The following is a 15,003-nucleotide window of genomic DNA, read 5'->3' on the forward strand; positions in this document are numbered from 1 at the left end:
TAAAAAAAAAAATAAAAAAATAATAAAAAAAAAACAACACCAAATTTAGAAAATACAGCTCATTTAAAAAAAATAAAATTGTTGGAATTTCATTTCCCCAGATCTTCAGTGTTGATGTAAATGTGTTTCTGTAGTGTTGCTTAGCACTTCGCGCATTGTATAAGTTGGGTTTAAAAGAAACCACGAGTGGTAAGGCAAAATTCCCACTTATATTGCTCTGCTTCAGATGTTTCTTTAACTAGACATGTTTAATTTAAATACTTGGTAATTTTTTGAAGACCCGAGAAGACAACTTGAGCATGTTTCACTCTTCCAGCTGCACTCACTGTTCCAACAACATGAATCAGGAACTTCTGGGGGCTCAGAAAAGACCGTAATAATTTTGGCTTTCCCTTCTGTAATTTGAGTTCTTCTAAATTAAACTCTATATTGATTAGGTTTGTTCTGGTTTCTTTATAGGAAAAAGGACAAGATTTTAGTGTGTATAAACTGTATAATAATTTTTGCTGTTGTACTCACTGCTGATGGTGGATTGTACAGGGCGATGTTTTTATTTCACTAAATGTAGACAAAATAAATTTAAAATAAATGGATTTAGTGTACACAAACAACTAATTCAAGTGTGTTAGAGTACAGGGTTGACAATCTTTTGGAACTAAAAACTGTCCCCTGGGGAAATGTACTGGGATTATATTTTGTTAATAAACATCTTAGATGGATCTGTAGCCCCAGGGCTTCCCATCATAAGTGCATATTTCAGGAGATTAAAGTGAAGCCAGCGTGCACTATTTGTTTTTAAAAACGCATTTTAAACATGCAATAAAAAATTGTTACAGCAATGAAATTTTTAGTTCTTACCCTGGAACTTTTTTCTTCTTGACAGCGTGCTGCAAAAATAGATTAAAATTAGCAGTTTAGTGGCATCATTTTTCTTGTAGTTAGAAATTTTCAAGTCTGCATTGTGCTGCAGTTTTTATTAAACCATATTTCTGACGTTCCAGTGCACATATTACGTGGTTTTCCAGCCGTAGCTATTTTTCTGATTTAATTCAAAACAATATTTTTTTTTTTGTCTTGGTTCACGTTGCTTTCATCCACAGATCTTGAAAAATATCACTGGGATGGGCTTTCCAATACGTAGAGCTGGAATTGAAACAAGAAGAAAAGCTTGGTTGTAGAACATCGAGGATCTGCCGGAGCACTTCTTGATGAGCTGTAATAAACAAGTGCGTGGGGCTGGTGCAGTGTGAAAGTGGGACTGGAGAGTGTTTTTTCATGTGTTCACAATTTCACCCCTCTCCAGCCTGCTGAGATACAAATCCTGGGTATTGCTCAGGAGTAGGATATTTCTTCTGAAGGTGGGGACTGGAATTAGGACGATAGCTTAGCTTAATTTTTAGAAGCTTTTTTAATGAAGTTCAAGTTTACTGCGCACTCCCAACACCCCCACACACGGTAGTTTTTGAGTCTTCGGAGTGGGGAGGTGGCTGAGGGACTTTCCTGCCCTTGTCCATCAAGAATTTAGCCCCCCAAAAAATCAGCTGGGCCATCAGCCCTTCTGAAAAGGTGTTTGCTGGCCATTATTAAAACACCAGTGCTTCCGCACAGTATATTATGCAAATATTCAATAGAGATGTGGTTATTGTTTGGCCAGTACTCCACAGGCTGGAGCTGATTTGGGGATTTGATTTTGTTAAAAATCATCAGAAACCTCCTCCTCAAAATGTAACTCCTCTGTGTACAGTATGAAGGTTTTATGTGTATCTTTTCTTCAACAGCGTGGATGTGGTGATATTGCACATTAATGTTTTCCCACGTGCTTTTCAGGAAGAAGTGGGTTCAAGTCCTTTTCCCTGTGAAGCTTACAGAGACGTTAGTGTTGTAATTCGGGACAGGGGGAGCTTGTCCTTCACGTTGCTATTGTACTTCTGCTGTGCATCAGCTGAAGCTTCCTTCCTACCCGTGGTGGCTTTTGGGAGTGCTGAGCATGAGTGTCACATGGATGACTGTATTATTACGTGTTTAAGGGTGGTTTAAGCTATGCAGGCAAGAGTGTTTGCCAGAAGAACATCAGGTGGTGATGGCTGTCTTCACTAACAAATACTAAGAGACAGTGTCCATTGTGCTGAAGTCACTTTTTAGAAATTGCCCTTTACCATTGGACAGTGAGACTGTGATGCTGAGGACTGAAAGATGGTCAAAATGAAAACTCCGGTCAGAGAGAACAAGACATCATTAGGACTCTGCTTAAGGTGAGTTTAATGGTTATGTGCTTGTATGTTAGTGGGATTTCATTTACAGTCCGTAGGGGAACTCTTGCTATGCCTTATCTAATTTCATTTCTCTTCCTTTCTTAGTTTCCACTCAAAACTTATGTGTAATTTTATTAAAATTTCATTAGTAGGATTGTAGTCACATTTATGAGACAGTTACATACAAGGCGTCAGATGATGAAACAAAGCACTGTTAGATCTGTAATTTAATCTGAAAATCGTGAGTTTTCAATCTAGTTCATGGGGCACCTTTTTAAGTTATAACGAAAGATTTTATTTCTCGAATATGTTCCTTACAAGCTGAAAAAAACTTTGAGACTTCCAAGGTATGCGGATTAGTTGGCAGTGATAAATATACTTATGTTTATTATTTATTATCTACTTACTTATTTCGCCTTCCAGCTACTGTAACTACATCTTTGGGAAAGCGTTGCAGAGTTGGGTAACCTACAAATTTTCAGTTGTGTGTGGGCTCTTAACGTCAAGTGCTGCACTGGGCAGAATCACACGGACACTGCAGGTTGTTCCCCAGCAGTGAGCAGCTGGGCAGGGGCAGCACCAAATACACAGAACAAAGTTACCCTCTGGATTCTTTAGCACTGAGCTTTTGTAAGATTCCTGTGAATTGTGTGCTCAGCACAGGTGCTTTGCTTCTCTCCTGCTGATACTGCACAACACCGTTTCATTTGACTGGTGCTGTAACAACAGCATGCTGACCAACACCCACTGCTGTTTGTGTCAGGAAACGAGCCTGCTGCCCAGGGATAATCATGCTTTCTGTCCAGGTAGGCTGTTAGGATCATGTTTAGTCTGGTGGATTTTTTTTTTACCCTCTTGTTTTTAATCTTATTTATTTATTCTCGTTACTTTAGTACATGGAGCCTTGGTTGTGACCACATTGTATTTATCCTTTGTAGGGAAAGCCGCAGCATTGGTCCTTGCTTTGGGGAACTTAGATGTAAATATGACAACGTGAATATCTGTGTTTTTACAGCCTTTGAAGTTAAGCCAGGTTTTACAAGGACAGCCCAGCTATTTCAGGGAAGTACATCCACAAACTGGTGTATGGCAGCATAATATTTCTCCCTCATTCCACACTACGCCCGGGAGGTTCACACAGGTACTTCTGCTCCTTCAGTCTTCTCAAGCACAGTCTGACCTTTCTTTTCACGGGTTTTGCCTGCAAAGAAAATCTTGCCAGTGTGATGTGACTGTAACTAACACAGCAATACCTGCCTGGGTCTCTAGACAGCCCGACAGTCTGCCTGCTTTCAGCAGCTGTTTGTCCTAAAGCAGGAAGCATATTGCTGTTTGGGAAAAGATGGGCCTGTTCCACCTCCTTGAGGCTTGGAACTACTGACCTGGATTAGCTGTGGACAGGACCAGGAAGTTTTCTGGGGAGGTGGTGCTCTGGGAGCCTTGTACTCTGGTCTGCCTGAGGAGAATCTGTGAGGGAGTGAAGGGGAATCCACCAGTAGATGCAACTTCCATCCCCTGTTTATGAATAGCCTTTTGGCAGTCCTGTTCTTGGGAGGAAAAAATCACAATGGGGGGAGTCCTGAAGTTCTCAAAGTAACGCCACATGAGAGATTTTGCATGCAGCTTTTCCTGTGCAAAGTTTGCTAGAACATGCCCCAAATCCCAGTAACACCTGAGCTTCTTAGACCTTGAGAACCACTTTGCTAACACGTGTTGGGTGTTTGGAGCTTGCTTCTTTTGAAATTCTGCTAAAGATGAGGCTAATAATCTCCTGCAGCTTGTCTGTCACAGCATTTGGTATCAACTTAATTATGCAAATCTGCGATTCCAACATAATGTGGGATCCAGGCCAAGATTGTTTTGTTTTTTTTTTTTTTAATTAGAATTTGGGGTGTTTTATTCTGTATCTCAGGAAGGTCGTCTTCAGGAAAGGGAGTAATTAGAAGCCTTCACGCTGCGTAGGTCAGACTTGTTCCTTAAGCTGGAGCTTGGCCTCGCTGGCGAGCTCAGCATCTCCTGGGGACTCGCTCTTATTAGCGCTCGGCAGGGAGCAGTTTCACTCGGCGGCTGCTGCTGGCCTTCCAAGAATTTTGCTTTGAGTTGTCTTCAACAATGCAAAACGTAAGCTGATTAAACAAACACTTTGCTGGGCCCTGCAAGTCTAGGTTTTGTTTAAGATCTGCCTGTTTTCTTTTTTTCTGGAAGGTTTTTAATTGAGGTGTAACTTATATAAAAATTGCTAGGTCGAATCTTTCAGAAATGAGTCCGTGAAGCGAGGCACGCACATTCACACGTAGGCAAGCTGACTCCCACTTTGTCCCACGCCGACCTGGACCTCCTCAATGTCTGTCAGTGTCTGAAGGAAGGGTGCCTAGAGGATGGAGCCAGGCTCTGTTTGATGGTGCCAAGCACTAGGACAAGAAACAGCGTGCAGAACCTGATGCACAGGAAGTTCCACCTGAACATGAGGAAGAACTTCTTTGTTGTTTGAATAACTGTGCAGTGGAACAGGCTGCCCAGAGAGGGTATGGAGTCTCCCTCACTGGAGATATTCAAGAACCATCTGGATGCAATCCTGTGCTGTGTGTGCCCTGGGCTGACCCTGCTTGAGCAGGGAGGTTGGACCAGGTGACCCACTGTGGTCCCTTTCAAATTGAACCATTCTGTGATTTCACTTTGTTATGGAATACTCATTTCTGATATAACCTCCAAGTGGCTCGTTTAATGGATCTTGGTTTGGGTGCATGGAGAGCTTTGGGGGTTTTTTGAAATATTTTAGACAAACTGAAAACAGGAAAAATTGATCTGTCTGCAAGTGCCCTGTAACTGGCTGAGGACACATAGCCCAGATTTGGGGGAACCGAATACAAAAGCCAGCCAAGGACATGCAGGGCCTTTTAATTACACATTTGTTACTAATGGAAAGCTTATCTCTGTGTCTCAGCGCTCCCTCAGCCTTGCACTTGCCCCAAAGTCTGTGTTGCTTGAGGACAACTTCTCTGCTTTGCTTTTGTTAATGTAGTCACCGAGTGTCCAGGGAAAACATGGTTTAATCCTGGATGTCCCTCTGACAGCGTGCACTGGAAGTGCCAGGAGGGCGCCTGTTCCTCCGGCTGCTGTGGCTGAGTGTTAGAAGACACCTCTCTCATTTTAGTTTACATTTTATATCTCCCGTGAGTCTTTTGAAGCTCTGCCTTGTCCGTGCATCTCCCAGCGCAGTGTTTCTCAGGGCAGGAGTCCCCATCTCAGCTGTCCCGTCAATGGGAGGAGTCGCAGCCTGTGCCGAGGAGGTGCTGCCAGGCTGGGGCTGCTCCCAGCTGAGGGGCAGCGCTCCCGCAGCTCGGCGAGGTAAGACAGGCTGAGCCTGCACCGAGCTCCCATCACCCTCTCCCCTTTATAGCTGTACTTTGCTTCCTTTTATTTTTTTTGTGTGGGTATGTGCCTGGATCCTGACTCGCAGCGTGTGGCGGAGCTCTCTCTTTATTTTCTGTGTCTGCTGACAGAACCTTGCTGGATTCCTGCTTTTTTTGTTAGCTGGTTAAAAGGAAGAGACGAGAATCGATTGGGAGAGAAGTCTACCTAAATAAAAGCAGTAGGTTAGATGGGGTTTGGCTCTTTCGGTCATTGGCTCCTTACTTTCATCCAAAGTAATGATGAATTGGAATCACAAGGTTTGCAGCCAGAGATAAACTCTTTGGAAAGATTACTGTAGTCCAGTGAGGCCTTAATCCTGATTTTTGTCTCAGTACTGTCTATGCTGTACATAATTGTCATCTAGCAGGTTCATTAAGTGGTTTTGTCCTTGTTACAGGCAGAGCTTGAGACTGGTGTAAAACAAAAAATTGTCTTCTTTTAAAAGAAGTTAGGAAGCCCAAGTCATGGCATGTATTTAATGAGCTTTCTCCCAAGGTGCTCTAGGTAATTCATACCCAGTCTCTCCCAAGTTAATTATGTTCTAATAATCCTAATAAAGTACCTTCCTCGCAGATGTTACTCTGAACTTATTAAATCCTGTGATGCATCATCAGTCTTGGTGGTGTGAGCTGGAGAGGAGGGCTGTGAGCAGCACAGAGGACGAGGCACCTCTTAAGAATTCATTATGAAAAGTAATTTTTAATTATTTTGCTGTGCCTTTCCACTGTAGTATTTTAGATTTACAGCATTCTCTGAGCCTTCACAGAATAAACTGTTTGTTAATTGTTTAATTTGGACTTTATTTTGTGCAGGGCTTACCAGTATATCCATTAGTGCTACATACAAATACTCATATTTGACTGCTTCTTACACCAAGCTGGGCTGCCCCAGCAGCTTGCAGTGCATTCTGCTGTGTAACCAGTCCCTGCCATGTGGAAATGGGGCTCCAGTATATTTGTTTGAGTACCCATATCAGAATTACCCTCCCCTCCTCCCCTCGGCAAAGTGACTTCTCACATAAAATTGCAGTGCTATTCTTCTAATCTCCTGAAGAAATCTTTCTTGGCGTGTTCAGTAGGTCACTATGAATAATGTGCTTTTCCATTTGGCAGCCAAACTGGAATGCTGGGGGAAGGGGAAGCAGAGAGGAAGTCAAGGACTCGCTCCATTCAGGGATCGGAGTGAAATCAGCACTTTACTTTTCTTACAAGGTCCAGCAAAAGCCAGCACTTTGTTCTGATGGCAGTCAACCCTTTTCCACCCACCAAGACCTCCTTGGTGCCTCTGAGAAAAGCAGTGGACAGAAGGTCTGAACTCACCAGGCTGCAGCAGTGAGGGCCATGGCACCCTGGCCTTATCCCAAGGTTTAGGGGCTGGGGGGGAGCCATAGGTTGGAGATAAAGTGAGGACATGAGAATACCCTTGTCCGAGGCTGAGGAGCGTGGATTTGAGCCCTTTCCCATGGGCATTTAGACATCAAAGCGAGGGGAGGAAGAGCAGAGTGCTCCTGTGCTGGACAGTGTTTAGGGTGGGTGGTGGGGCTGCCCTCCTCTGAGGGAGAGGATCAGGCAAAGGCTGAAGTTCAGTTCATCTCATGCTCCACACAATAGGATTGGTGGCTACTCCTGACCTGGAGCTGCAGGAGCACTGAGAGCCAGGCCTAAAACTGTTATCCAGTCAGCTCCATCAGATGGAGTTCAGAGTTGAGATTATTTCCCTGTCCCACCCCAGCAAGCACAGAGGAAGCAGATGGTGGCAGGGATCAGGATTTAACCCTTTTTTTTTGTGGGTAGGCTCAGGTTTTTGGCTGTTGTAAAGTGTGGTGATTATCAAAATGGTTGGCAGCTACAGGAGGCATGCTGGTCACCTTCAGCAGTCTCTGTGGGAGACACCAGCCCATCTGGAAAACAATTTGGCTTCCCCTGGCTACAGTGAGAGCTGGAGAGAGACTCGGCATGTGCGCTGTTCCCTAACCCCCACCCCTCCTGGCTCGCTAGCCCTTGCTCCTCACAGCTGCTTTGCAAGAGTTCACGTTACAAATACCTTTATCACAAATACCTTTATCACAAACACCTTCATCACCTTCTCCCTGTCCGCTGCCACGAGAGGCAGCAGTTCTCAGGAGGAGGAGTGAGGAGGGGGAATGCAGGGCAGGTACAGCACAAGGTGTGATCACCTGGGCAGGGAGCTGCTCGCGGGATCCTGGAGCAGCTTCCAGCTGCAAACCAAGCCCTGCAAAATTCCCCTTCACGTGCAGGAAGGCGGATGACTGCCTGCCCTTGCCCTGTAGCAAAGAGTTGATGAATCATTTCCTTTCCCATGTTTTAGTGAAATCGTGTTGTTCAGAGCTCATCTAGAGCGTTATAATGTTTTGAGCACTTGCACTCTTTTCTTCGCTCTCTTCCTGTAATTGTCTGAAGCCTTGATATTTTTTTTCTTTTTTTTGTGTGTCCCTCCCAACAGGGTTGTTACTTGTTTAAAGTGTGGCAGGTGGGTGCAAATTAATTTTTTTCCCTCATTTTCTAGACCATCTTTTTTATTGTTATTGTACATGGGTGTCAGTGCAGGTTTTTAAAGCATTGAATGTGAGATTCTACCAGTGAGAGGGATCTCCATAAAGGAAACCAAGGCAGTGCTGCTTGTACCTTTAGACCTTGGAGATTTTGCTCAGTTGAATATAAAGTTAGGGTCATATAAAAAAAGAAAAATTAGTTCAGAGTTTGAATAACAGACTTATTAATGCTGGGATTTCTGCACAATGAACCACTGCTTTGTGTGCTTGGCTGTTTGAGAGGGAAGCTGGCATGTCAGCAGAGAGAGGTGTGCTGCTCTTAATTAGATGGAGCTGGATACACCATCAGAGGCCCCAGTTTTGATTTTAATACTGGCTACAGTGGGAGCAGTTGTGTAGAGGAAATGGGAGTTGGCTTGGCTTGCATGTGTTGCTCCTGGGTTAGCAAATAAGGAGATGAAGGGAGTGTGATTTATTGTCCAGTCACTAGAAGAAGCCTGGAAAGAGGTGCATTTTCAGCATTCCTGTTGTAGCTTACACAGTAAGCTAAATTAAGTACCAACAATTAACCCAAAGAGCAAGAAAAAAACCACCTTGGACTTTGCTTAAGGCTGCTGATTACATGGGTATCTCATAATCAAAAAAACCCCAGTGCACTGAAAGGGGGAAACCTGGTAACCAGCTCCTACGGGCTATGTACAAGAACCCAGGGCCTGGTTTCCAATTAGGCAGCGAGCTACCTGTGCTGTGAAGGGCGTAACGATGAATTTTTCCCAAAGCTCCTCTTTCCTGAGGCCGATCCATATCTGCCCTTATTGTTATCTGTCGCGTTCACATGGTTGGGTTTCTTTCTTTTGTTAGTCCGCTTTCCTTCCTTGTTTTTTAAAGAGCAGCTTATCTGTGTGCCCCAGAAGGGTGTGACTCACAGACATCACAGGCTTTTCACAATGAGCCGGAGCCAACCTGCTGACCACAAGGGAACACGCGGAGAGTTTCAGCCGTGAGTGCCGTGGCTGTACCGGGATGCACACTGGTGGGACTCGTCCGGGTCAGGGCTGTCCGCTTCCACTGCCGACAGGCAAGTCCACCCACGGCACCGCCCCGTTTTGGAAAAGTTCTGCTCTGGTGCTTGGGTGCTGTCCATCTTTGCCACCCTGCGCTCTGAGGGACAGGGGGCAGTAGGACAGAGCACTTTCTGGACGCTTTTGGTCATGTGTGCACACAGTGACCAGAGCTCCGGTCCCAGGAGTCAGAAGTGAGCCTTCACCTGAGCCGTGGGGTGATGTGAGTGACCTGAGACTGCTCACTTAATGCCTTGTCACTCCTCACCTGCCACCTCGTGCATGTTCGCTCTGCTTGCCCACGTATTTCATCAGGATGTCGCAAAGCCTGTAGAAATCTGAATTCACTCTGTTCAATTCTTAGAGTGCACCTCTGTAAAACAGTACGAGAGGGAAGGCACCGATTTGTCTGGTTTTATTTCCCTGTCAGGAGCCTTTGCAATGGACGACAGAGCAGAGTCTCTGATGACTGTGCATCTTCTTGCCCATTTGGGCCACTCGTTCCTCCTGCAGCAAACTCTGGACCGGCTTTTGGAGTGGATCTGCCTGGACATTCGCCTTTTCCTGGTGTCTGAGCGAATGGCTCCATCGAAATACTACGAGAGATATCGCAGGAGAAACTGCGGCTTTCCTGGAATGTCTGTTCTCCTCTTTCTACACGAGGACCTGGGAGAAGAACGGATTTTCCAGGTCCACGAGCAATTCCAGCGCCCGCCCTGGCGGTACCAGCGTGCCCAGATTGCTAATGGGCAAAGCCACCCTTATGCCCCAGCTCACCAGGACTTCTATGCCCTGGATGAGCGGCTGCCCGTGTGGGGCATCAGGCGGGTGCACTGCGGCCCCGAGATCCTGCGGGTCACCCTCTACTGCAGCTTTGATAACTACGAGGACGCAGTGAGGCTCTACGAGATGATCCTGCAGAAAGAAGCAGCCGTGCAGAAAAGCAGCTTCTCTGTGTTCGTGCTGCACGCCACCCAACACGCGGCCGTGCAGCTCTGCCTGAAGCAGCTGCCCATCGGGGTGGCTGCTGAGCCCAGGGAGGCGTCAGCCCTGCAGTTCAAGGTGCAAGAAATCGGGCAGCTGGTGCCCCTCCTGCCCAACCCGTGTGTTCCCATCAGCAGCACCAGGTGGCAAACACAGGACTACGAAGGAAATACGATTCTGCTTCAGGTATGTGCCTGTGGTGCTCTGATAGGAGGGGTTTAATTTTTTTTTTTTTTTTTCCCCCCGAGAAAAACAGGACTGGTTCAAAATGGAAATTATGATTTTGTTTGTCCTTGTTTTCTTTTGAATTTGTGAGTGCAGTAATTGGTGTCTGCCGGTGCTGTGATGCTGTTGATAAATACAAGCACTGAGCCTTGAAATGTTTTTATACTGTTAAATTATTATCATTACTGCTTGCTCGAAGTGGAGAGTATTAATGCTTTTTAGAGCAGCTAGTATAACATCTTCCCTGCCTCAAACAAATGATCATAGCATAGTCTTTTTCTGACAAGTCACTGCAGCATAAATGTTTTTGAAAGCAGATTTTTGGCATCCAGAACCAGAAACTTTTTAAGCGTAGTGTTGATACAACATCGCCTGCAATAGATAGTGTAAGCTCATGAGTGAGATGCAGTTGGGCAAAAGGGCTGAAAAGATGTATCATAGGAGATCTCTCCCTTTTCTGTTCGAGTGTGCAGCCCAGGGGTTATATGAATACAAGTAAATAAATAAAAAAAGACAAAGTCTGTGCTGAGATGATATGTAGTAGGAATTATACATGTGAGCAGGAGGGCCATTTAGCTCAGTGTGCTTTCTTTCAGTTGTAACAACCCCTCCCACCTCTGGTTATTTTTTCTTGTAATTTGGATTTTAAATTATTTGCCCGTGCTTTTTCTTTTTTTCTTCCAGGACTCATCTATTACAGATAAAGTTAATTTCTCTGTTCAGCCTATTTTTATGCTACTCTGAACACTAATCCTCTGAACACTAATCAGGCAGTCCTTGCTGCCTCCTTCAGTATGGCTTTATAAACCAGTTTTTCCCCCTCTCGGGCTGGGCAAGGCCCTGGACATCTTCATGAAGCTTTGAAGGGGACGGGGCCAAGCAACCTCCAAAGGTCCCTTCCTAAATTACTCAGTGGTTCTTCCTGCTTGCAGATGCAAGGTCTTTAAGCTGACAGTTGTACACAAATTCACTGGCAGGAAATTCAGAAGATTTTTTGGAGGGATGTAGCCGTGCTGCACTGTGCTCCTCACAAAGGAAGGTGTAATCCACTTGAACTTGAGGATGTATCCTGTGTCCATGCTCCACGCAGCCTAGTGTGGGACACTTTATTCTGCAGCTCTTTAGTTCATACTGTAAATCTTTATTCTAAGTATCTGCAGTTTATCCCCCTGCCCCAAATTTCTGTCATACTGCAAAGGGTCTGCTCACAGACTCCACACAGAGTTGTCATTCCCCCCTGATGTCAGCTGTGGTAACTCCTTTTCAAGGGTTTATCTAGATTCCCCTGGAAAACGTGAATTCTTTTATCCACAATGTACTTTGGCAAGGACTTCCCCAGGTCTGCTGCCCCCTTTCTTTGGTTGGAGCTGGCTCCAGCTGACTTCATTTGATGGTCTCTTCTTCTTGCATTGTACAAGATCTGTCAGCTTCTCAGGTGGCTCACTGTGTTTTATCCTCTCCCTCCCAAACTGTTTTTTGTCCAAGGTTTAAAATTCCCAGCTTACCTGATTGTTTCTTTACTGTGCTTGCAATTACCCTGGTTGTCCATTTCTGATCATTTCCAGCTCCGTAATGGTCTGCTGTGGCTGCAGGTGGTCCTGCTCTGGGACCAGAGCTGCTCCATGCATAACAATGTCCTCCATTCTGGTAAGAATAATTCTGAAGATTTAATTTGCTTTCCAGACTGCCATCAGGCACTGAATTGATGCTAACACAGAGCTGTCTGTCACAGAGATGAGACCCCAGTTATGGTCAGCTCACGACCCAGAATTCTGGATGCGAAGCTGGCGTTGGTTTTCTCCACATGCATCACATTCTCTGCTTTGTTCCATCTGCCATTTCTTAGGCTTGCAAGACTCCTGTGCTGTTCTGGTGGGGCTCTGACTGTCTCACGCTGCAGGTGACCCCAGCGCAGTGTGGCTGGGCAAGAGCATCACCACTTGGTCAAGCTACAACCACGTGTTAACAGGGTTCTCTCTGATTTTTCTTCTTCAACAGGTTCAAAACAGCTCCAAGTACCTTGAAGCAAACATTGGGCTTTCCCATCAGCATAATAACACGGGCAGTAGAAAAATCCTGCAGGACTTCTTCCCAGCCCCTCTCCCTGTAAAGCAGGGAAATCCCGGGCGGAGGAGCCAGGAAGTCAGAGCCGGGAAGGGTAAAACAAAACCTGACAGAAGTGAAGCTCCTGCTCCCGAGCAAGCCGGCGGTGACCCGCACAGGCACTTCTGCTCTTCCCACAGTGTTCCAGCAGCCCGGTGGCAGTGGGACGCCCCGTCCCTCCGCAGGCAGGTGAGCAGCAGGATGCAGGCTCCTCGTGCCAAGGAGGCACCCAGGAGGCGGCAGGCGATGGAGACCGACGTGGACACCGGGCTCGCCGTGGTGGGTCCCGAGAGCGGCCGCTGCCCACTGAACCACTTCTCCGGGGCCCTGCGGAGCAGCCTCCTGCAGCTGGAAGCCCCCACGGATGGGGCCAGCAGTGCCCTGCCCTCCCAGGACGGGACCCAGCTGCCGTTGGCTGCAGACAGAAGGAGTCAAGGAGCGGCGCAGAGAGCTCTGGGCTTCCCCTCGCACACGCCACCAGCCAGTCCTGCAAACGGAGCAGAGGACGAGGAGGAGGAATTCTTTATATGACTGAAAGCAAACGTGCCAGATGGACTTATCTTTCCCAAATGACAGGAAGGCACTTCTGGGCGTACTGTGCCTCCCTGTGCTGTGACTGCTGCTGCTGCTCAGTTGTACCCCTGTAGCTGTGACATCTCAGTAGTGGATGCATCGAGATAGACACTAACTTTCCATGGAGAGATGTTAAGGAGGCTGGAGGCAAAGCAGGAAAAACAACGCTGTATTTACATAAAGTTTTGGTTGGTTGGTTGGGTTTTTTTTTAATGCAGAATAGATTAGGGGATTATTGTGCAATGAATAGGAATGAGCCATATGACTCCTAGAGCTGTTCTAAGATGCTAAAAAATAGCCAGTGAAATCTTCAGATGGGGTGTGAAGGTGCAGTTTCCCTGAGCTGCCTAAGCAGCTGGATGCCCCCAGCCATGGGGACTCACCCTGCCTTGCCGGGTCATGCTGGGACAAGATAGTGGCATGGTAACAGTGGTTATGCTGATTTTCCTCTGTGTTCCTTCTCAATTCCCCTGTTGTTGGTATTTAAAATTTACCAATGTTGTCAATTTTATGCAAGATGTGATACATAGGAATGTTTTTTTAAAATATTTTTCAAGGAAAACATTTCTAGTGAGATCTTTTCCCCAAATTAGCGCAGCACACACAAAAAACAAACACTTGCAGAGAAGTGCCAGTAAGACCTGCTGTTGCTATTCATATGACACTGAGCAAAATGAACCCAGCAACAGGCCAGGCTTTGTTATACCAGCGTGCAGTTATCAGCAGGCAATCCCAACTGGGTTTTAATTAACAGAAGACAAGAGAAATTAAGAATCTTGGAGGGAATTGCTGGGTGCTGGAGAGTAAAAAGGACAGAAGAAATGAAGTAACGTTTCAGCAACAGATGCTGAAATAACTCCCATCTTGATCAGCAGTTTTCTCAAGGAGGATTAAATAAATCCCAAAGGAAAAGAGATGGAAAAAATATGACAGAGAAGTGAAATTATTCAAAGAAAAGCTACATCTGATAATACTTACCTTCCAAAGAGTACAATAAACAGGTATTTTCTCCTTTTAAATATATCTGAATTCTGCTTTACACAAAAATGTGAACTTGTTTGGAGAGTGCCTTCTCATCACCTCTTGGCTCAGGATTCAAGTTTGACAGGCCATGGCTTCTTGTGGCCTGAGGAGAAGCAGGGGGTGATGGGCACCCTTCCTCCAAGGGGGTTCCACACAATTTTCTGGGTATTTACATGTGCATGTGCCAGGTGAGGACAGCCTGGGCTGAACTGCACAGCTTCCTTACCTGCCCCTCTGCTGCTGCTGGGCTGTGCAACCCTGTGGGGCTGGAGAGCTGTGCCATTGCAGGGTGTGTTAGCTCAGGGTTTAGGAGAAGTTGGTCTGAAGAGCTGTGGGGGATACAGGGCAGTCCCTACTCCAGACCTCCATGCCCTCCCAGCTGGTGCTGCCTTGGTGATGCACAAGTACCCTTTGATTCAGGGACCAAAACCTGCAGAACAGGACACTTAGTTCACTGGGCATTTACAAACACCCCCTCCATGTTTTCATGAGCTCTGTAAGAATTTTGGACTTTTTAATAAATCACACTGTGGTGTTTTACATCTACGAGGGTGATTATTTAATCTTATCTAGCGCACTAGAAACTTTGCCAGGGCTTTTCAGAGCTGGAGAAGATGTTTGGTCAACCAGGGAGGCAGCCAAGAGAGGACCTTGTGGGTGGGCTGGTTCTCCAGGCTTCCTGCTGGTTGTGTGAGGGAGGGCTGGGAGGGATAAGGAGAGAGGAGGGGGGTCAGAGCAGGGCAGTGATGTCTAAACATGGGTCTACAGCCCTAGAAGTGGGCATGGACAGGGTAGTCATGAACTCAGCAATAAAACCAGAAGTGGGATTCCTGGGAGAAACACCTTTTAAGAGATA

At 46.1% G+C, this 15,003-nt stretch overlaps 1 protein-coding gene across 1 annotated transcript; it reads left to right on the top strand.

Annotated features, from left to right (window-relative positions):
• Positions 1-8,965: 8,965 nt before the first annotated feature.
• On the top strand, positions 8,966-14,687 carry FAM124B (family with sequence similarity 124 member B). The gene is made up of 2 exons (XM_027906058.1): positions 8,966-10,409; positions 12,447-14,687. The coding sequence occupies exons 1-2, from the start codon at positions 9,681-9,683 to the stop codon at positions 13,080-13,082; spliced, it is 1,365 nt and encodes a 454-aa protein (XP_027761859.1). The 5' UTR covers positions 8,966-9,680; the 3' UTR covers positions 13,083-14,687.
• Positions 14,688-15,003: the final 316 nt, after the last annotated feature.

Source organism: Empidonax traillii, unplaced genomic scaffold, assembly GCF_003031625.1.
Source record: "Empidonax traillii isolate 1590-97213 ecotype Southwest subspecies unplaced genomic scaffold, ASM303162v1 scaffold1244:size288329, whole genome shotgun sequence".
NCBI classification, from domain to species: Eukaryota; Metazoa; Chordata; class Aves; order Passeriformes; family Tyrannidae; genus Empidonax; species Empidonax traillii.